The following is a 21,490-nucleotide window of genomic DNA, read 5'->3' on the forward strand; positions in this document are numbered from 1 at the left end:
TGGGGGAGGTGGGAGGGGGAAGACTTCAGTCATGCTCTACTGTGACCGTGCATCCGTACCCCAAAAACAATACACCAAGCCATACAACACAACCCTCTGCCAGCCCTCAGCTGCAGCCTGGCCTGCAATTACAAATAGAACCCTTTCCCAGGGTTGCTGTGAGGACTAATTCTTAGAGTGTGTATGTTATCAGTATATTGACAAGCAGTTCTCACAGGATGAACCAAAAACACCTTTGATTTTTATTCCCCACCTGCTTGGGCCCTGGGGCCTGGCAGCCCTTCTACCCCTGGGTAAAACTGGGGCTAGCAAAATGACTATTCTGACATAAGACTTGGGGGGACATCAAGTCCTACAATCATATGGTTTCAGGTCAATTATGGAAAGTATGCAGTCCAGTATACTTATCAGTAATTCCATTTTAATTCAAAGACAAGACACTTGGAAAGAAATCCTTGTCTTTTATCTCTCTTACTCCCTGTGTTTGTTAACTATGGCTTCTGGCCCCTTCAGAGTAAGTGCTTGGATGGCAGAGAGAAAAAGACACATAGAAAGTTCTCAGTTGAAGGGTACAAAGTGTGTCTTCATGTGATCTGGACTTATAGGTACTTAAAGCTAACTCCTTCTTTTACTCACACTTTTAGGATTTTTCAGAGGGGCTCCTCCCCAACGATGTATTCTAGTTCTCAGCTTGTCCCACCTAAGTCCTTGGTTTCCTGGAAGTCTACCCAGTACTCACCTTCTCGGTCCTCAGGATGGTATCCCTCTTACGCATGACTTAAAATTGTTCCAGACCAGGTAGATCGCTTACCCTCTGAGTGGCTCATACCAGGCCAAGGGAATATTCATGTATCCTTTGTCCAAAAAACTCAAGGACTGAAGGTCTAGCTGAAAGCAGCAGCATCTCTCTCAATTGACCTCCAAAGCCACTTGCCAGCAAACTCTCAGCCTCTCTGTTTCCTGGGAGAAGTCAGACGCCAGTTCGCCCTGTCCATCCTGACTGTGCAAGCTCCTACCGAGGATTCTGCAGGGCCCACTGGTGAATCCTGCCCCCAAATACAGAACTAGATGGGTTTTATATACTTCTTCAGCTTCTTAAGGGAAGGAAACTTTTTTGACTTGCATTCTTCCTAAGAGACTTTGCATGTAATTCATATTTTTACATCTTTATTTTTCTTTCCCATACCCCTGATCAGACATTCCTTTGGTGACCACAAACATGGTCATAAATTATCCACTTACTGGGGCTTTACCACAGATTGGTCCACACAGTTGTGGGGATAACACACATAATCACTACAGTAAGAATTAAGCCATCACGAAAAGTTTAACACATGCAATCCCTACCATTAGCACCGTTCTTTAGTATTCTTGCTGTGCATATGCGAGCTAAATGACCTTAAGATTTGATGTCTCCAATGGCCCATCTAAGTACAAAACCTAGTAACAAATAACATTTTTGCCCCAACTTTGCTTATGCTAAATAGCTGTGCTGATCCAGTTAGAGGAAGGTGGCGGGATAAATGATTTTTAAATGTTATTTTTGCCAAGATCTGCTAACAGTACTTAGTTTCATAATTCTTGACATATGCCTGGTGATCAGAAGAGTTTTAAACAGAAAGACCAAAGTCCATAGGAACAGTTTTATTTCAGTTTCCTTAGAATTTAGACCATCCTGTAAAAAAAACATGGGATTTCTTCAAGGTCAGTAAGTAGCACTCACAAAAGACTGAAACAGAGGAACTACAAACGGAAGTACCAATGTGTATGAACAATTCTGTTTGGAGGTAACACTGATCAGGTGGACCAGTATAATTAAAATGGTCAAGGTGACAAGGAATTAATCTGAAAGAAATCACAAGAATCCCTAAAAGAAGCAGTTCCCTGAACTGGCTGTTTCAGAACCATCTAGAATAGTAAGTTCCCCAAGTGAACCAGACAACAAACCTGTCTGCACCTGAGAAGGCTATTAGTCTACCCAATATCCATCCTTTGCTTCTTCTTAGTAACAGAACACTGATTTTATTGGTGGTAGTATATCCAACTAGAAGCAACATTTCCCAGCTTCTCCTGCAAGTTGTTGTGGCCATATGACTCATTCTGACCAGTGAATATAAGTAGAAATTGTTATATGTTCTTTCTGAGAAAGTTCCTTTACGGGGGACGAAGAGCTAGGTGTGAATTTTTGGTTTTCTACCCGTTCCTCCCTTCTGCTATGTGGAATTAGACTTTAAGACTCGATTTCTCTAGCAAATGTCTTAGAACATGAAGTCATCTTCAAGTCAGAAGCCACAGATGACAGATTGGATCCCCAGTGACCAGGCACTGCCATGCCAGCCCCTCACAGCTTCTTCCACATTCTTTCATAGGAAAGAAAGTAAAGCTGACATGTTTAGGTGCCTGTTATATACCATCAAAGCCTAAACACAGTGATACTGGCACTTCCTTGGCTTTACCAGATCCCAACACATGACTTTCATTTTCACTCAGCTGTAACTATCCCAACAATGCTACCCGGTTGCCAGTGAAAGCAGCATGTCCTTTGCAAATGTTAAAAAGACGGGGGAAACACCCATCTCATAATTAATGGAACATGTCTTCAGAGTTTTTAGTTCCTCCTGCTGCCTTGGCCTACCTGAAGTCTTCCTAGTAAAGCCCCTGCTTATGAGACATATGGAAGTTGGGAGCCTCCAATACAGGAAGTTCAATGGCCACCAGGGAGTGCCATGTGCACAGTCAACACAGAAAGGCCACTAAGGGAAATGCAAGTTCGCTCAGTGACTGCAAGCCACAGCTGGGAGAAGGCAAAGTGTCAGTGAGAACACAGCTGTAACAACATCTGGGTGAGGGAATTTATTTATTGCAGGGTTAAGAACCTCTTGTCCTCTGATGGACCTTAAAGAAACAGAGAGAGAGAGTCTGGAAATCATGGTAGCCCACTGATAAAAAACCACAGTGAGCCGCTAAGGAAGTCAATGGCTATCAGAGCATAGGAGCAGACTGGCAGTCCGTCCCCTGGCACAGGCAATCCATCATTAGCTCTGGGAAGACACCTACTATCTGGTAAGTTCCTAGTCCTATTTTGGTTCTTCTCAGTTAATTCATTTTTAAAAATTTGAGCTCTGCTGAACAAAAGCCTTGTAGACATGGCAGGGTTTCCTCAGCATCTCAAGATCATTACAAAATGCCAGTTGGGGACCGTCAGATGCCTGGACTCCCACGTTGGTCATTTTAGGTAATTGCCATAGAAATGAACGTGGCAGGGTTAGACTCACCAACTGAAGAAGAAATTATCCTGAAGTAGGGTAAAGCCGTGTTGCATCCACACGTTTACGCATACAGACATACAGGTAAAGGAAAGGAAGTAATATTCTTCTAAAAGGAACGAGGATAAATATTAGACTTAAAACAAGGAAGTTAATTCTGGAAGCTGTGGGTGAATTATTATTGATATGAGCTATTTTCTGCTAGGAAAAATAGTAGTGTCTGGAGACTAGTTAAGGTAAAATGAAGCACTGCAGGCCTGTGCCCTCTGCCACGTGACTGCAGCACTTCCTACCACACTGGTCCAACCTAGATGACCCCCAACTGGAAGTGGGCCACCCAGCAGAGCCCAGGGTGCATCGGGGAACCTCGTCTGCAGACCTGGGAGCCTGAGAATAACCTGCTGTGAACCGTAGGTTCTTTGGTGGGTGGTTTCTCCACGTCAGCATGGTTAATAGGGGTTCAGCTACATCCACCAAATAATTGTGTTGAAATCCTGACCCCCGAAAGATGATGATATTAGGAGAGGGGACTCTGAGAGATGCGAAAGTCCTTAAGGTGGAGCCCACATGAATGGGATTAGTGCTCTTCAAAGAGGATCCAGAGAGCTCCCTTATCCTTCCCCTGCATGATACCGCAGCAAGAAGAATGCTATCTACGAACCAGACACCAGATCTGCCACTGCCTTGATCTTGGGACTTCTGGCGTCCAGAACTGTGAGAAATAAATTTCTGTTATTTATAAGTCCCCCAGTCTGGGGTAGTCTGGATGGGCAAAGACAGGGTCTGATTCAGTACTCAAAAAAATGCCAGCTAGTAGTAGGCATTTTTAGTTCGATAATGCAAAAATAGAAGGATATAACCCCCCAAATTACGCATTGAAATCACTGTTGGTGTGTCATAGTAGCATCTTTAAAGTTGCAGATTACAGAATCTTCAACTGGTATCATGAATGCCCTGGTATAAGACACACTAACTGGTCTTTTGAATTGTTATCTAGGGTAATTTAAATGCAATCATGGTTTACTATATCCTACCTTCGACCTGCAACCATAACCTCCAGTAAGTAGCAGTTTTCTTTTTGGGCCTTTATGCCCTATTGCCTTTTGTTCTCCCTCATAGTTGAAGAAAATGGTCAAAAGATCAACAAGTAGAGAGAATCATATAAAGCACCTGGATTCCCCACATGCACAATGATCTACACCAAATGAGAGTTCGTTAAACGGTCTTTTTTAATATCATGTTGTACATAGCTTCTTAACCCAGACAAACAATCTGTGCTTTAAAAAGGTAAAGATTATTTCTTAAGACTGAATGTAAACAGATTAAAGGATAAAAATTGATTCTACATTTACTGATTAATCTTTACAGTATTTGCTAAATATCTTTGCAATAAACATATCACCAACTTCCTATTTCTCTCTCTCCCCATAATGCCAGATACATGGAAGTCACTCAAAAGGATACACATTAAAATGAATAACGAAGGACACAATGCACAGCTTCAAAGGTGTTTACTATTTGGTCAAACAAGAATTTTAAGTTTTTTTAAGTTGTCGGTCATAAAGTGAAATCGACATTAACAGACACGTTAAATGTTGATCTAATCTGCATTATTGCTGTGTGACACCACCTCACGGTCTGTAGGAAAATGTGATTCCTGAGATCATTGTTGGCTTTTATCCATCACTTGCCTCACTGTCAATCATCTCTCCTGAAGTGACGTGGGAGTGTGAATTGGGGTTAAGATGCTCAATTGCAGACAAGCTTTCTAGAGCAGCTAAAGGAGCAAATAGGCCCTATCACCTACAAGAGGTACAAAAATAACCACGGTGTGTGGAAGTTGTTTTCAAGGTATGCCATACAGCAAAAATGTAGACTGAACACATAAGTCTTTTTTGATCACTCTCAGTCGTCCAAAGGGATGTGTTTTCTAGTTAATCAGTCCTTGACATTCTGCAGTCCATCTGTTATTTTGTATTTATTTAAAATATCCTCTGCTAAATAATCGTGTTTATTTTTAAAAGTAAATTGCTTAAAATTACATTCAGTTTCTTCCTACAAGCCAACCTAGTCTCTCCCTTCACAACACAAACACACAGTATCCTGAAGCTGAGGAGCCCCAGCCGCACACGTTCTGCCATGTGCTGTGTTGCGATTAGAGCCTAAGTCATTAAAAATAGCGAGTCTGGATTTGTGTGGGATCTGGGAGAGCTTTCCCTAAAAGATAAAGTATGAGATAAAGTCTGAACTTAGTAGGACTAACAAAACTTTACTGGTATCATAATTCACTTTTTTTTTAAGAATGCTTTTTTTTAAATTTTTTTTTTCAAGATTTTATTCATTTATTTGACAGAGCACAAGTAGGAGGAGCAGCAGGCAGAGGGAGAAGCAGGCTCCTCACTGAGGAGGGAAGCCTGACGCGGAGCTTGATCCCAGGACCCTGGGATCGTGACCTGGGCAGAAGGCAGACGCTCAACCGAGTCACCCAGGAGCCCCTAGAATGGTTTTTAAAACAATCCTCCAGGTCCCTGGCCAGTATATGAGGCCTTGGAATCACTTCTATCTGTGTTGTATACATGCCAATCCTCTTCTACATTTGAATGAAAAGCACTGGAACAAATTAACTGAAAGAAAACCACTCTGAAACCGCCTGAGCTTTTGAGCCCGCCATGGAGGTTTAAGGGCTTATACGACCTAGCTTGTATTTTCCTCTGGGTCTGGGTGTCTAAATGATTGTAGAATGCATGAAACATGAAGAAGTGAGTATTGACCAAAGATCCTGAATACCAGCCTTTCCGAAGGGAACCAAAACCACTTTGAAGCAATTCTCACAACAAATAACGGCCTATTTAACAGATCTGAAACCAATAATCAGTTTTCTTGACCTACAGTTGAAAACAAAATTATCTTTTAACTAAATAGGATCAGCTTAAAAATCCCTTTGGAGATGTTTTTATTTATTAAATGCCTTCATTAACAACACCATCTTTCATTTCCCATTACTCCAATTCGATTTCTCCTGCATACAAAGTAATGAGCAGAATGGCTGTGAATCCAGTTAACATCCCAGCATTCTGAATCATGAAGTAAGTAAAATCGGTTTTTCTTCCAGTTATCTTTTCTCTCAGCATATCGTTCATCTCTGGAAACTGAGCGAGAGAAAGAAAGAGAGACATTGTTAGATAACTGTTGCCATCTGGTGGTAAAACGTAAAACAGTCACCTAGAGATTTCTTTGGGGGAGGCAGTTAGGATTTAATTCAGAATGTGTGTATGTTCAGTATAGAGAGCATTAAAGGGATAAGTAGCCATATCAGACACCAACAGGAATAAAAGGATGGAAATAGTGTTCCTCAAGTGAGTGAATCTGTGAGATGGGATTGACCTCATCTAACGCCTCCTATCTGTCTGTCTTTGTCTGTCTCTCTCCCCACTACTCTCTGCTCCGTCCACACCATTCGTTCAGGACCTCACATGCATCCATCCTCTTTCCAGCATCAAAATCTTCACACCTACCCAAACTGCTATCTGAACTCTACCGCCTCCAATTTTTCAATGAGCTACACCCTTGAGGTTTCAGCTTAAATCATACTTTCCAGCAAGGCTTCCCTTAGGCCCTCCTACCTTACATTAGATTCCCTTAACGTCATCTCTCACCACATATACTGCATTTCCTTTTAGCTCACAGATTTTTTTACTTGTAATTATTTAGTCATGGAGTGTGATTTTGTTCACTCAATTTCTAGTTTCCTCTCTTTAAAGACAGAATGCCCCACAGATGCAGGGACTGTGCCTCCTTTGCTCATTCCAGGGTCTCCAGTGCCTTACAAATTCCAGGCCAGAAACTGTGGATACAGCCGAGATGCCCTTCAACAGACGAATGGATAAAGAAGATGTGGTCCATATACACAATGAAATATTACTCAGTCATCAGAAAGGATGAATACCCAACTTTTGCATCAACGTGGATGGGACTGGAAGAGATTATGTTGAGTGAAATAAGTCAAGCAGAGAAAGTCAATTATCATATGGTTTCACTTACTTGTGGAGCATAAGGAATCGCATGGAGGACATTAGGAGAAGGAAGGGAAAATGAAGGGGAGGAAATCGGAGGGGGAGATGGACCAGAGAGACTGCAGACTCCGAGAAGCAGAGGGTTTTAGAGGGAAAGGGGCTGGGGGGATAGATTGGCCCAGTGACATGTTTTAAGGAGGGCATGGATTGCAAGAAGCACTGTGTGTTATATGCAAACAACGAATCGTGGAACACTCCATCAAAAATTAATGATGTACTGTATGGTGATTAACGTAACATAATAATATAAAATTAAATAAATTCCAGGCCACGAACATAACAGCAATCAATAGTAGCTGATTAAGTTAATTTTTAGAAATCACTATGCATTTAATTCCTGTTCTCTTCAATTTGTTGCCTTCTGCTTGCTCTACCCCTCACAAAATCTTATGGCTTTTAAATAAATCATGTGCTGTTATTGAAGGCTAGAACAATCTCCTTACAATGAAGGAAATTAAAACTCCAAGTTCTGTACTTAAAATCTATCCTCACTGAGTGAATAAACTCTACAGAAAAGGTTCAGTAAGATCTGTAAATGGCAGCTTTCTAAAACATATTCCAAAACGATGTGCTATATATACAATGGCACAATGTACCAAAGAACCAAAGAGGTCTCCAGAATCCCACCAATCAATGTGCCTGATTGAAGAAGCTGTTACCAGGATAAAGTGAGTGGAAGTTGTGAAACCACTCCGAAAAAAAGCAAAACTGCTGTGAGGGCATACAGCATCATTTATTAGCATTATTTCCTTAGACTGAACACTTCTAATAGATTCCATTCTTATAACAGAGAAAGAAGTGATGCCCTAGCACAGATACAATATGAGACATTAATTCTATGAAGAAAAATATAAATGCAGTGACGGTTCCCCGAGATGAAATGCTTACTCCGATAAGGGCCTGCAAAGAGCAAGGAACAGAGCTGGACAGTTACCATTTGGAGCTAAGAATGCAGATGAAGGAAGCTAAATTACTAAATTATGTATGTAATACATATTCAGTTCCAAATGCAAAGGAAATGTTCCTTGATTTGCATATATGGAGCACATTTTCATTTTCTAGAAAGCTGTCCATGATTCATTTGAAAATGCACAGGGCACAGGACTAGTGCCCTGTGCATACACACATACACACACGTGCACACACACACAAACACATAAATAAAGACGTAGACAGAGCACCAACATAAACAGATACAAATATATACTGACCCAAGTCGATGTTGTCCAATTTCAATTTACCAACTTTAGTTCAACCCAAAAGGCTCCCACTGTTTAGAACTTTGAAATAACAAAATGCTATTAACTCTAACAAGTTATTCCCTTCTAAATGTAACATCCCCACCAAAGAGGGAGGAGAGGTCCCATGGGGACATACTATAATAGAATACAGGGTTTACCTCCCACAAGGCAAAAAACCTGGGAAAATCTCTCTACTTTAACAGAAGCAAATCATTTCTCTTTCTACCAATAAGATCCTAGATCAAAAGAGCAGTGAGAATCCCTTTCAAATTACTGCTAATACAAGTTGTCTGTTGAACCAAGAATGTTTCAAATTACAACAGAATTTCCTCACTGTGGGAAGCAGAAGGTTACCCTTAGTCGACGCATAACCCAGATGTTTAATTCTAAATTTTAAGTTAAAATAAAATTTTAAAAATTTCTTACCATATCCGCCAGAGAAATATAGAGGAACATGCCTCCAGCAAGGGCAAATATAATATTTGGAGCAAAATTGTTGCCCACCAAAATGCCAAAAGCTAGCCCGACATAGCAGGAACACGCCGAAAGGAAATTGAATAACAAGGCTTGCCGAGTGCTCATTCCTGCGCTGAGTAGGATCACAAAGTCCCCTAGGAAAAGAAGAAAATACCAAGGGAATAGTTTTGGCTATTTTTGGATGAGAAAAGATTAGGGTCAATGTCCAATCAGGACTCCTCCATTTTGATGCATCAGTGGGATTTTTAAGAGTGTGTCGCCTAACATGTCTCACTCCACCAAAACCAAGAAGTGACTTTCACAGTATGAACAGAGCCTCTTACCTAACTCATGAGGAAACTCTTCACACAGAATCGCTATAGAAGTACTGAGTCCCTGAAGAAGAGACACGGTGCAGGAAGCCCCAATCGCCAGGCCATCAATGAAATTGTGGAGGGCATCACTGAGTGTTATCATCCAGGCAATGGTCCCTATTTTTGACAGTTTGGGTCCCTTCAAACAGGTACACGAACTTGACTCTGTTTTTCCATCCTGTAAAATAACAGCAAATCAATTAATAAAATAACCAACACTTTTTTTCTTAGAGAGAGAAACTGAGAAAGAGTGCATTCTCAGGAGCTGGGGGAAAGGGGCAGAGAGCAAGAATCCCAAGCAGGCTCCAAGCCTGACATGGGGATTCGATCTCCTACCATGAAATCACTACCTGAGTGGAAATCAAGAGGCCCACACCCAACCCACTGAGCTACCCAGGCGCACCAATAACCAACATTTCTTGAAAGTCTCAGAGATACACAGAAATAAGAGGTATGTTATGTATTAAGACAGACAAACGTTCCCAGAGAGAGTCTTTCATAGTGGTTAAGAACTCCTAATCATTTATGACAACAAAATGACAACAAAAACTTATAGTAGGGAGAAAGGAAATGAATAGGTTGACAGCCCTTGAACAAGCCACTTAAAAGACATTTTATTACTCTGGTTTCCCCTTAAAAAAATCCTTTTGACTTGTATGAACAATTCTTACTATTGCCTTCCTAAAATGTAACAGATACTAACCTAAGAATTTGATTTATCTGCATACTTTAAAATAAAGGTAAATTTTCAAAAACTAAACCTGAAGACTTTTGCGTGTTACAATGTTCATGTGAAATCCATATTTAGAGCACAATGACACCAAAGAACATTTATTGTAATCCCTCCTAAGTTATCTGAGCAGGTAACCTGGGCCTCAGTTTCTTCAGTTGTGAAATGAAGATAATGTACTAAATGATTCATTTATTTCTCAATGACTTATTAAGTCTCCACTGTGTTCCAAAGTAGTGTGTCGGGTGATTAAGCTGTAACAATATGTTCCCTATCAGCTCTAAATTTCAGTGATTCTCTTAACACATTTCATGAAATGTGATTAGAACAGACTTACCCCTTTGCACTAACACCTCTTTCTATTTTGGAGCAATAATAAAAACAGAAAATCCTAAAACAAACCCTTGGTAAGAATTTACATTTCCATAAAATTTACAAAATCACATAAAATCAAATACTAAATGCCAACCGAAAGCATTTTCCAAAAATCATAAAAAAGATAATCAAATGCAAATTTATTTTTAAGTAGGGAAGCAATTTGCAATTAACCGGAGAACATTTTATTCCTAATTCTCCTCCCCTCAACTCTACCTCAACAACTAATCAACGTATTTACTGAGCATCTGCAATCTGTAAAACAGGGTGCTGGATGCTATGGGGAGTGCACAGAAGTAGAAAGTACAACTTCTATCTTCAAGAAGTGTATTTATATTGGAGAGACAAGATGTAAAGAATATGACTAACCATTTTAAAAATATTCAGTACACACCCAGATGAAAAGGGCTGCCTTCCAAGCCATCCTGGTGGAGGTTTGAGATTTATCCCAATGTTGCTTCACTGCTCAAAACACTTTGGTGACTCCTCTTTCAGAATGGACTAAATCCTGCCATACATCTTTTCACTGTGTCTTTAGTGGCAAAGCTTCATCTCTGGGAAAAGTTTTCATGTGTAGACACAACCAAAAGCCACTTGGAGCCACTAAGTTCTTAAATTAACATGGAAGGAGGGAGGATTGTTATTTGTAGGGGCAGTGGTTGTAGTAATAGCAGGGGCCGTAATAGCTGTCGAAAGAGACACGGCAAAAGCATAGAGTATTTATCATGTGCCAGGAACTGCTCTAAGTCCTTGAGATACTCCACTCCTTTAGAACTATTCTGTGAATTAAGGTCTACTATTATCATAGAGTTTAGAGTTGAAGAAACTGAAACACAACAGAAACGTTGGTGAGCTTACCAAGGGATGCAAAAGAAGTCATTCGACTATTTTTAGTAACTGTTTTACTATTCCAGACTTACGGTGGTGAGCGGACACTTACTGTACGAAATAGGCTCTGAAGGCAATTCACAAGAAGAATGCCCCTTTCTCTCAAAAAACTCTTCTAAACACTTGAAGTAATGTTGGAGTAAATGTACAATCTCCTTTCATTTTAAAGGTAAATCTCAGAGGCATAAAAAGAATTCCATCCAGTCTTCAAATGTGGTCTTTTACTTTATAGTGTTAAAAGATAAACTGAGGTAAATTTTAAACTTTTAAGAGTGTATTTGAAAAAAAATTCAAATCGGGCAGTGTCAAACCAGATATGGATAGGAGCACTCCATCAACAGGAGCTCAGGAAGAGGCTTTTACAGAGAAAGGCAAGAAGCAAGGCAAGAAAATTATTGATGGGCTGTAACTTAAAGCCCAGGTGGCTTTTTGTGACCAATTGTCTTTAGGTTTCAGTGTCATAACTTTGAGACATTTACAGCTTAGATTTTGGTTTGTTTACATAGGCTGCCAAGGCATTAAAGCTACCCCAGTTTAATTAATTGAACAATTGCTATATTGTAAATGGACAACATAATAAACAATCATAAACAATCATGAGTTAGTACAAGTTATATGGGTGACCTGGGTTAAGAAATACCCAGAGCAGGAAGCATTAACTGCCAAAGAAGGAACAAAAGTGGTCATGAGAAAAGCAATAGAGGAAGAGACCTTAGCTTTGCAAAATCTTACTGCCAAAGACACTTAATAAGACCAGTTGCTTTCATCTTACAACTTGATTTACCTAGTCAAATATTTATAATGTTTTTATTTACTTGTGAGGATTTAGGGAAAAGATTCAAAGACCAAATCTTGACTACCTGATGTTACATACAGAGTCTATATACAAACTCCTTTAATTCTGAAAAAGAAATTAAATTAATATATCAGGCATGATTCTCTTACCTCTAAGTATGGATTATTGACTGTATTTCTTATGCTATATAGGCTTCTGTGTCAAATGACACTTTTGGGTAGGTTAATAGCCATGTATTTTTAATACTTTTGGAACAAACATAAGTAGGCAAGCATTCACAAAGAGCTTGTTTTTAATTTACCTGACACTAAGTCACTGAGCAAAGAAAACACAAAATTTAAGTCCCTCTAGTTAAGTTAGTGAGTATTCTGTCTTTTATTTTGGTTACTGTTGTTGTCATTGTTTGCTTGCTAACTTCTGTGACATATAGTACATTTGAAGCTGTTTCTTTTTCTTTTTCTTTTCTTTTTTTTTTTTTTTAAGGCTCTTTCTAACCTCAGCCATGATGAGGCAATTCAATCTAGTGAAAAGACCTTAAATCCGAAACCCAGGAAGACCAAATTCTGCCTTGGCTCTGACAGGAACTACCACGTAATCATCAGCAAGGCTCTTAACATCTCTCACCTTAGTTATTAATGGAAATAAAAGTCAAAGCAAAGAGCAGACTACTCAGAATGGGAGAATGGGAAGAATATCATGGACCAAAGTTATAAGAGTAGAGGGGAGACTAGAATCCCAATGGAAGCATAGAGGGGAAGAAGCAAATAGAAAAAGAAAAACAAATAAAGTACTAAGAAATCAAAATTAAGAAATCCAGTAGACTTATTTCAGAATTCTTATCTTTACGCAAAGAGGAGGAAGACTGAAAAGAGGTGGAGGGCATAAGGGGCAGAAAAGGAAGAACATAAGAAAAAGATGTGGCATGACAGGGTGGGGTGGGGGGAGGAAGAGCTCTGATAAAAATAAAACCAAACCAAAAAGGAAAGGAGCAATCCACCAAAAAGCATAATAAAGATGGTAAAAGGAAGTATAAATGACAAAAAACATGGAAATGATATGGAACGAAATATATAAATTCTATGTCCATGAAAGAGAAATTAATGTAATATAAATAAAAATTTAAAAATGACATTTTAAGAGGCTGCAGATAAGAGGAAGGGGTGACATTTAGGGAGAGGAGCACTGAGTGCAAGCTAGCTTAATGATTAGAGGATATGTGACTTGGCATCAAATCGGCATGAGTCTGAATAATATCTCCTTAATGGGTTTGTGTCCTATACAAAGTCACTTGGGTCCTAGCTAATCCAATAAGACAAGAAAAGGAAATAAAAGGCATGTACATTTGGGAAGAAAGAAATAAAACTGTCTTTGTTGGCAAATGACATGACTGTTCACACAGAAAATCCAAAAGAATTGACAAAAAAAGTTCCAAGAACTAATAAGCAATTATGGCAAGGATGTACAACAAGGTTAATTAGTTTCCTAAATACCAGCAGTGAATAAGTGGAATTTGAGTTTTAAATCATAATACTATTTACATTTGAATCCCCCCAAAATGAAATAGATATAAATCTAACAAAATATGTACAAGGTCTGTATGAGGAAAAGCTCAAAACTGTAATAAAAGAAATCAAAGAAGAACTAAATAGATGGAGAGATATTTTATGCTTATGGATTGGAAGACTCAATATTGTCAAGATGTCATTTCTTCCCAGTGTGACCTATTGATTCAGTGCAGTCCCCATCAAAATCTCAGCAAGTTATTTTGTGGGTACTTTGTTTTTCTAAAGTTTATATGGAAAGGCAAACACCTAAAATAGCCAACACAGCATTGAAGGAATGGAACAAAGTTGGAGGACTCACATTACATGACTCAGACTTACTAGTATAGCTACAGTTATCAATACAGTGTGATAATGGTGAAATAACAGATAAACAGATCAAGAAAACAGAGAGTTCAGAAATAAACTCACAAGTAATGGTCAACTCATCTTTGGCAAAGGAGCAAAGGCAGAGCAATGGAGAAAAGATAGTCTTTCACCAAATGGTGCTGGTACGAGTGGACATCCACAAAACAGAACAAAACAAAATCTAGATACCTTACATCCCTCAAAAAAAGTAACTCAAAATGGATCACAGACCTAAATGCAAAGGCAAAACTGTAAAACTCCTTGAAAATAACCCAGTAGAAAACCTAGATAACCTCGAGTAGGGCAATGAATTTTTAGATACACCAAAAGCACAACACACAAAAGAAATAATTGATAAACTGGACTTCATTAAAATTAAAAACTTCTGTCTGCCAAAGAGAATGTCAACAGAATGGAAAGACAAGCCACAGACTGAGAGAAAATACTTGCACATCTGATAGAGAACTACTAAAATATACAAAGAACTCTTAAAACTAAACAAGAAAACAACCTGATTTAAAAATGGGTCAAAGACCTTAACAGACACATTACTGAAGGAAATATCAGTAACAAATAAGCATATGAGAAGATGCTCAAAAATGAGATACCACTCTATACCAATTAGGGTCACAAAAATTGGAAGCACTGACAACACCAAATACTACCAAGGATGTGGAGCAACGGGAACTCTCATTCATTACTGATGGGAATACAGAATGGTATAGCTACTTTGGAAGATAGTCTAGCAGTTTCTTACAAAATTAAAGACACTCTTGCCATATGATCCAACAATCATGTTCCTTGGTATTTCCCACAGAAGTTGAAAACTTACATCTACAAATAATCTTGCACACAGATACTTACAGCAATATTATTCCTAATTGCTCAAACTTGGAAGCAACTAAAATATCCTTCAGTAGGTGAATGAATAAATAAACTGTAGGACATGTGATATTAACACCCAAAATGAAGTATTATGTTGTGAAAAGACATGAGGACTCTTAAATGGATATTACTAAGTAAAAGAACCCAATCTGAAGAGACTGTATGATTCCAACTATATGACAGTGTGGAAAAGGCAACTATGAAGACAATAAAAAGATCAACAGTTGCCAGCAATTGGGAAAAGAAGAGGGATAGGCAGGCAGAGGACAGAATTTTTAGGGCAGTGAAAATACTCTATATGATACTACATTGATGGATACATGTCACCACACATTTGTCCAAACCTATGGAATGTACAACACCAAGAGTCAACTGCAACTATGGACTTTGGGTGATTATGATGTGTCACTAGACTCACCAGTTGTAACAAATATCCTGACTTGGTGGGGGATGCTGGTAACAGGGAAGGCTATGCATTGTGGGGGCAGACATTCTATGGAAAATTTCTATACTTTCTTCTCAAGTTTGCTGTGAACCTAAAACTGCTCTTAAAAAAAAAAAAAATGAAGTCCTTTAGAAAGAATCACTTTCAATATGCCTTCAAATTCCTTATCTGTAGAATGGAGAAAATAATATTACAGATTTCATAGGATTATTATGATGATGAAATGAGACGTTTATAAGCCACTAAGTACTCCATGAATGCTTATTAACATCTACCACAGATCGCTTTTCCTAACACAGTACAGATGAACACAGAATTATTACAAGAAAAACAAAAACTGCCTATAAGTGTGCAAGACAAGAGATTGCTCACATCCTTGAATATATTTTGGAGCACACTGGTCAAGATTATTGAAGAAAAAAGGGAGAAAAAACTGAATCTATCCCCCAAAAAAGAGTTTTAGAAAAGTGAGGGGGTGAAGAGACTTGTTAACCAGAAAAAAAGGAAAACTTTTTAAAAAGATGCTTGAGCTTGAGCATAAATATACTCTTGCAGAAAACTACTGAACGTTCAAATACTAGAGTCCAAGGTGCATGTAAGGGCCAGGAGATTAATTAATAAAACCCACTGTGAAAAGTATGAAGTCTGAGTTGGTAAGTCAGATAGCTGACTGAGTGTAGGAGAAAGGAATCTCCAAGATGTAAAATAATACCTTGCACACTCAACACTTCGCAGTTTACAAAGCACTTCCATATGTTTGGGTCTTCATTTTCTTTTTACCTATACAACATCCTCATGAGTGAAACATAACAGATACTGGCATCTTGACTTTAAAGATGATGAAAATAGCAATCCAGGAATATAAATAACTTTCTCAAAGTCATACAAGAGCTGCTGGGATGAGGCTACTCAACTGTTCACTGAGCAGCTATTTTATACGAAGCAGGAATTGTGCTGAGAACTGAGGATAGAAACATAAATCAGAGGATCTCCATCTGGCTGGAATTCATAATCCAGAAAGGAAGAGTCAGGATTCAAACTCAAGGCCTATGATAAATAGCTCTTATCTGCCCTTCCAGAATAACCCTCTAACCTCTCACGCTTCTCTGTTCCAAATGAGCCACCTCTTCAGGCTCTTTGTCCTCTAGTTCTCATTTGAGATTAACCATTGGGGAGCTCGAAAATTACTTCAGGGGAGAAAGGAGAAAGAAGTCAGGGTACTTCCTCTGATACCCATCTGTGTGGTCATCTAAGCCTGTCCATGACCCTCACATGAAGGCCACATCTCTTCTCAAGACAACTCTGTAGAGTCTAGTAACTTCTCTCTCCCCTCCACCATTTCAGGTCCAGCAGTGGTAAAAATTTTGCAATTACTGGTCCCTGTGGTCCTCTTACACCCCACTCACACCTTATACCTATATCTTCCTGACACTATTCTAATTTGAGCATTCCATCAGTTTTCTATTGGGATCCTAAATGATACAATCACTGGTGTTGGACATGGCCATAACAACCAGTACCCCAAAGGGAATTTAATTGGGTTTTTCATATATTTGAAGAATGGGGAAATAGTACACTGGTTACCCATAAGTGGGCTGCATTTTATAGTGATGCCCAGAACACAAAAGCACTCTGCAAGGTCTGGGCTATGTTGCAAGCCTTCCTGTCATTTGGTTCTTATGACCCAGTGGACCATAAAAGCATAAAAGCACTCTGCAAGGTCTGAGCCATGTTGCAAGCCTTCCTGTCATTTGGTTCTTATGACCCAGTGGACCAGTGAAATTAGAGGAGTCTATGGCAGACAGAGATGCTGAAAGGAGGCTTTGGAAGCCCTGGTGAGAGAACCCTAAGATGTTAGTGCAAACCCCTAAGATGTTAGAGTAAAGCCATGTCTTCCTTTTCCACTAACTATTCCCTTTTTCAAGGTGTCCCTTGCTCCTGGATCCTTACAGAGACTTATCTCATGCCCATGGAATAGTAAGTGGCCGTGAGATCATGCCCAACATGAACTGGATGTTATCTGGGTCAGCAAGTCATAAAATCAGCTGTTCACAGCAGCATTCCATTATTAAATTATATATGTAAGAACAGGTCACACCAGCCTTAGGAGACACAAACAAACCACAATGGCAGGAGATTCAGACCGCTCTATTATATGAGCCTGATGTTTCTTTTCTTTTCCCTCAACAACAGTAAGGTTTCATGGATAGCTCCCTAAAGCCAGTAAACTATGAGGACATCTATAAGTGTGCCAGCACCAGACAGCTATACTATGTTACTCAAAATAAATCTCACAGAGACCATAAAGGAGAGCAGTCTTCATGATAAAGTGAACAAGAAGATCTAATTATAAACATCAGTTGGTATCTTTCAACCATCCCAATGTTGGTTCACTGGGTCCATAAACAAAGGAGTCAGAATAGTGGAGTTTATGACTATTCACAGCTCAGCATTCTCTTCTTCTAGCCAGGGTTGATGTGGCTTGCACCAAACAAGGTCCAACCTGTCAAAAACCAGGATTGATGCTGGACCTCCAAAAAGGTATCATCACCCAATGAGGTGGAAGGCCCACCTGGCTATAGGCAGAGGTAGGATGATTATATTGATGATACCACCCATCATAAGGGGGTACTCTTTAGACTCACAAAAATGCCTTCCCTGCTTGAAGTTTCTGCTAGAATCATCATTCACAGATTTATAGTATGCCTGATATATAGCCAAAATAACCTATATAAACGGTCTCCAAGCCATTCTGCAGGAAAGCAAATGAGACAATAGGCTCAATCCTTAGAATTCACATGCCATATCACTTTTCCCTTCATAGAAAAAACTAGCCTGATAGAATTATGGAATGCCCTAGTCAAGGCTCAGTTAAGGTGTAAGCCAAGAGATGAAAGCCTGAGAGATTGGAACTCTTCCCATAGGATGTAGGTATGTGCCTTACACCCGCAGGCAAATATAGGGAACTACCACTACCATAGAGATGCACAGAGCCAGTGGAGATTAGCGTGGCCCTTTTCATGTTTATACCTAATAACTCACCTGAAGTATTCTTGCTTTCTGTCCCCAATACTTTAGATTTGGTGAGTTTGAAGGTCCTAATGTCCAAGGGAATAATTAATCCACCAGAAAACATGGTCATTTTCTGATTCACTGGAACTGGAGATTAACCCTAGGACATTTAATTTTTTTTTATCTGTAAACCATAGGCAGATGAGGAAAGTCACTATATTGCCCAGGATAATGGCATCCAATGATCAGGAAAACCTGAGTTTCTGCTACAGAATAAAGATAAGAACAATGTTTGAAACTCAGGAAAATTACTGGGGCACTTCTTAATACACCCCTTCCAATGATCCTTGTCAAGGAAGAAGAGCAACAACCCAGTGAATACCAGACCACCAAGGACTCAGATCTGGCAGGAATCAAGGTCTGGATCACCTCACCTGCAAAGGACGTTACCAGTCAAGGTGGTATCAGACAGTGAGGTAAATACAAAAGTTTAGTGGAAGGAGGCAGCTGTAATTACTGGCTTAGGTCTTAAAACCATCTACAGAAGCTAAGGTCAGCTCTAATTTAAATTTATATTCTTTAATTACATCTCTTCTCCCTACCTCTATCCGCTGGTATTTCATATGAAGAATACTGGTGGAAGCCAACATTTTAGTTCTGGATTGCATATTACTGAATTGCCATCACAAAGGGATGATACAACCACACAGCAGTGGATGGGGATTTATGCAGTCTCTGTGCTGGGGACATGGATTTTTCACCCAGATGAAGAGCAAGAGTGGAAACTGACAGAAAACAAAGGGGTAGAGTATACCAGATATCTTTCATTTCTCCTACCCCCTTCTAGATCCACTTTCCACCCTTTTTTTTTCCAGTTCTCTGCTCTAGCAGATCAACTGTGTCAAAAGGCTCCTGCTCTGGCTTCTAGTTGGTTCCAAACAAAGAGCTCTACCATGAAACTGGAGGGAAAGAGAGGAAGACCAAGGTACTTATTTCCTGAGCTCTTTATCTGAGGGGTAACTTGAGCTTGTTCCTAATTAAAGATCACCATTCAATGTACAGTGTTTTTCTGTACAAGACTACCTCCTAGGTTCCAGTAACTTCTTCCTTCCCTTTCCCTTTGATTATTCTTAGCTTGGTAAGATTACTCATAGTTCCACTATTCCAAGTCCCAGTTTTACTACACTCTCCCTTGTGGCTCACTTATACCTTGCTCAGAGTTTTGTAAATTGTCCGTTTCCTATTTATTATTTATCCTTATTTAAATGTGCCAACTCATTCTGGAAAGAACATGACTGATTTAAAGTCTAATGCTCTTTCCACACAGAATGCTCACAGACTCTACACGTACTGTAAGGACCTATTTAGCCAGTGCGCTTCCATCCGGTTAAATAATAACTTTGTTGTTTAAAACTTAAACTGTCCCTGCCCCACTTCCGTCAGGGAACGTCCTTAAAAACAAGTTCCGGAAACCAGTCCCAGGTAACAAAGCCCAAATACAAGGGTGAGTCAGGCCAGGTGGAGACATCCCATCAGTGGGAGGACGCATACTGTCTCCCTAGTTACCAAGGAGTATGGGCCCTGCCCTTTGGGCACCTTTTGAGCACCAATTCTGACCAAGGTGATAGGCTGGTTCAAATATCTACTAGGGTAAATTGTAATTCAATTGGTCACTTATGTGGGACCTAACATGACTGTGCAGCTTTCTCTGTGTGTTACAATTTCATTGGCCACCTGTGTGTGCCAGGCCCCACCACATGGCCTTAGCCCTTAAAAGCTAGTCTATGAAGCAGAGAGAAGTTGCCCTCTCTGTAAGAGGCGTGGCCCCAAGCCTTCAGTTTGATTATTGATGCTTGGCGCAAAATAAAGCTTTGCATGACCTTCGCTTTGTATCAGTCTCACTCCTTTAATCACGGACTCAATACTGGGGGACCTAACAGTACCATCAAATATGTTTTAATGGGAATATTTACAAAAAGGATTAAATAAATATAAAGATACTATAAAGAGTTAAAGGTACCATACAAATGTAAAAACCAGTTTCATGGTAGAGCTCTTTGTTTGGAACCAACTAGAAGCCAGAGCATGGGAGCCTTTTGACACAGTTGATCTGGTCTGCTAGAGCAGAGAACTGCTAGGGTGGCTCACTCATTTAAGTGTCAGACTTACTGATTTCAGCTCAGGTCATGATCTCAGATCCGAGATCTGATCTGAGATCAAGACCCACATTAGGCTCCACACTGGGGTGGAGCCAGCTTATGATTCTTTCTCTCCCTCTCTCTCTCTCTCCCCCATCTCTAAAAATAGAAAATAAAAATAAACTTTAAAAGAGCAAATGTAAAATTTTAGTGGGCTTTGCTTTTATGACTGTATTTTCTAGTAATCTTGATGTACTTTACAGCTAGTGGTTCCTTTGTCCTTCCTCTGGCCCAGAACAGTCAGTCTCAAAGCACTTTAACCAAAATGAAACTTCATATAAGAAAGAAGAAACCGATTTTATCTTTAATGTATGCAACGAAACATAATTCAAATGCACTTAGTCACTAGTCATTTGGTTTTAGGAAAATCTCGTAACTACTTCCAAAATTCCCCTCGCTAATGAAAATAACCATTAACAGGAAAATAACAATTTCCAGACACCTTGAAAATTATTTCTTTTCCCTCTATCCCTTCAGTGGAATGTGAGTAACGTTGTTTTGGTCTTTAGGAGTTGAAGTAATTGCCTTTCATTTTCAGCCTGGGACTGTATCATTTTACTGTCTTAAAAAAAATTACTTAGGAGAAATCTGACAGGTTTTCAAGAAATATGCTACTATTTTGCCAATGGAATTTAAAGTATACACTAATTAAGCATTTGCAGTTATCCTAATGGACCATTTACACCACTCTAAAAGGTTGCCTACTGCTAATACAGATGGGGATAGCATTAATGCTCTCTGGGACGTTTGGGAAGCAAGATATCATTTCTTACAAAAAAAGCCTATATAATATGCACCCCAGCCCACACAACCCACATTGCTGCTGAGAAGTCTTAAAGGG

The 21,490-nt window shown here is 39.5% G+C and overlaps 1 protein-coding gene across 3 annotated transcripts in view; it reads right to left on the reverse strand.

Moving 5' to 3' along the window:
• Nucleotides 1–5,837: 5,837 nt before the first annotated feature.
• SLC39A8 (solute carrier family 39 member 8) overlaps nucleotides 5,838–21,490 on the reverse strand; it is an 82,714-nt gene continuing 67,061 nt past the window's right edge. For all 3 annotated transcript variants that reach the window (XM_032333022.1, XM_032333020.1, XM_032333021.1), the window contains exons 7-9: nucleotides 9,381–9,588; nucleotides 9,007–9,191; nucleotides 5,838–6,415 (exon numbers count right to left, since the gene is read on the reverse strand). In XM_032333022.1, coding sequence (XP_032188913.1) covers nucleotides 6,266–6,415; nucleotides 9,007–9,191; nucleotides 9,381–9,588 — 543 coding nt within the window. In that variant the 3' untranslated portion in view covers nucleotides 5,838–6,265. The remainder of the gene's footprint in view (nucleotides 6,416–9,006; nucleotides 9,192–9,380; nucleotides 9,589–21,490) is intronic.

The sequence above is a fragment of the Mustela erminea genome, chromosome 2 (genome assembly GCF_009829155.1).
Source record: "Mustela erminea isolate mMusErm1 chromosome 2, mMusErm1.Pri, whole genome shotgun sequence".
In the NCBI taxonomy this organism is placed as follows: domain Eukaryota; kingdom Metazoa; phylum Chordata; class Mammalia; order Carnivora; family Mustelidae; genus Mustela; species Mustela erminea.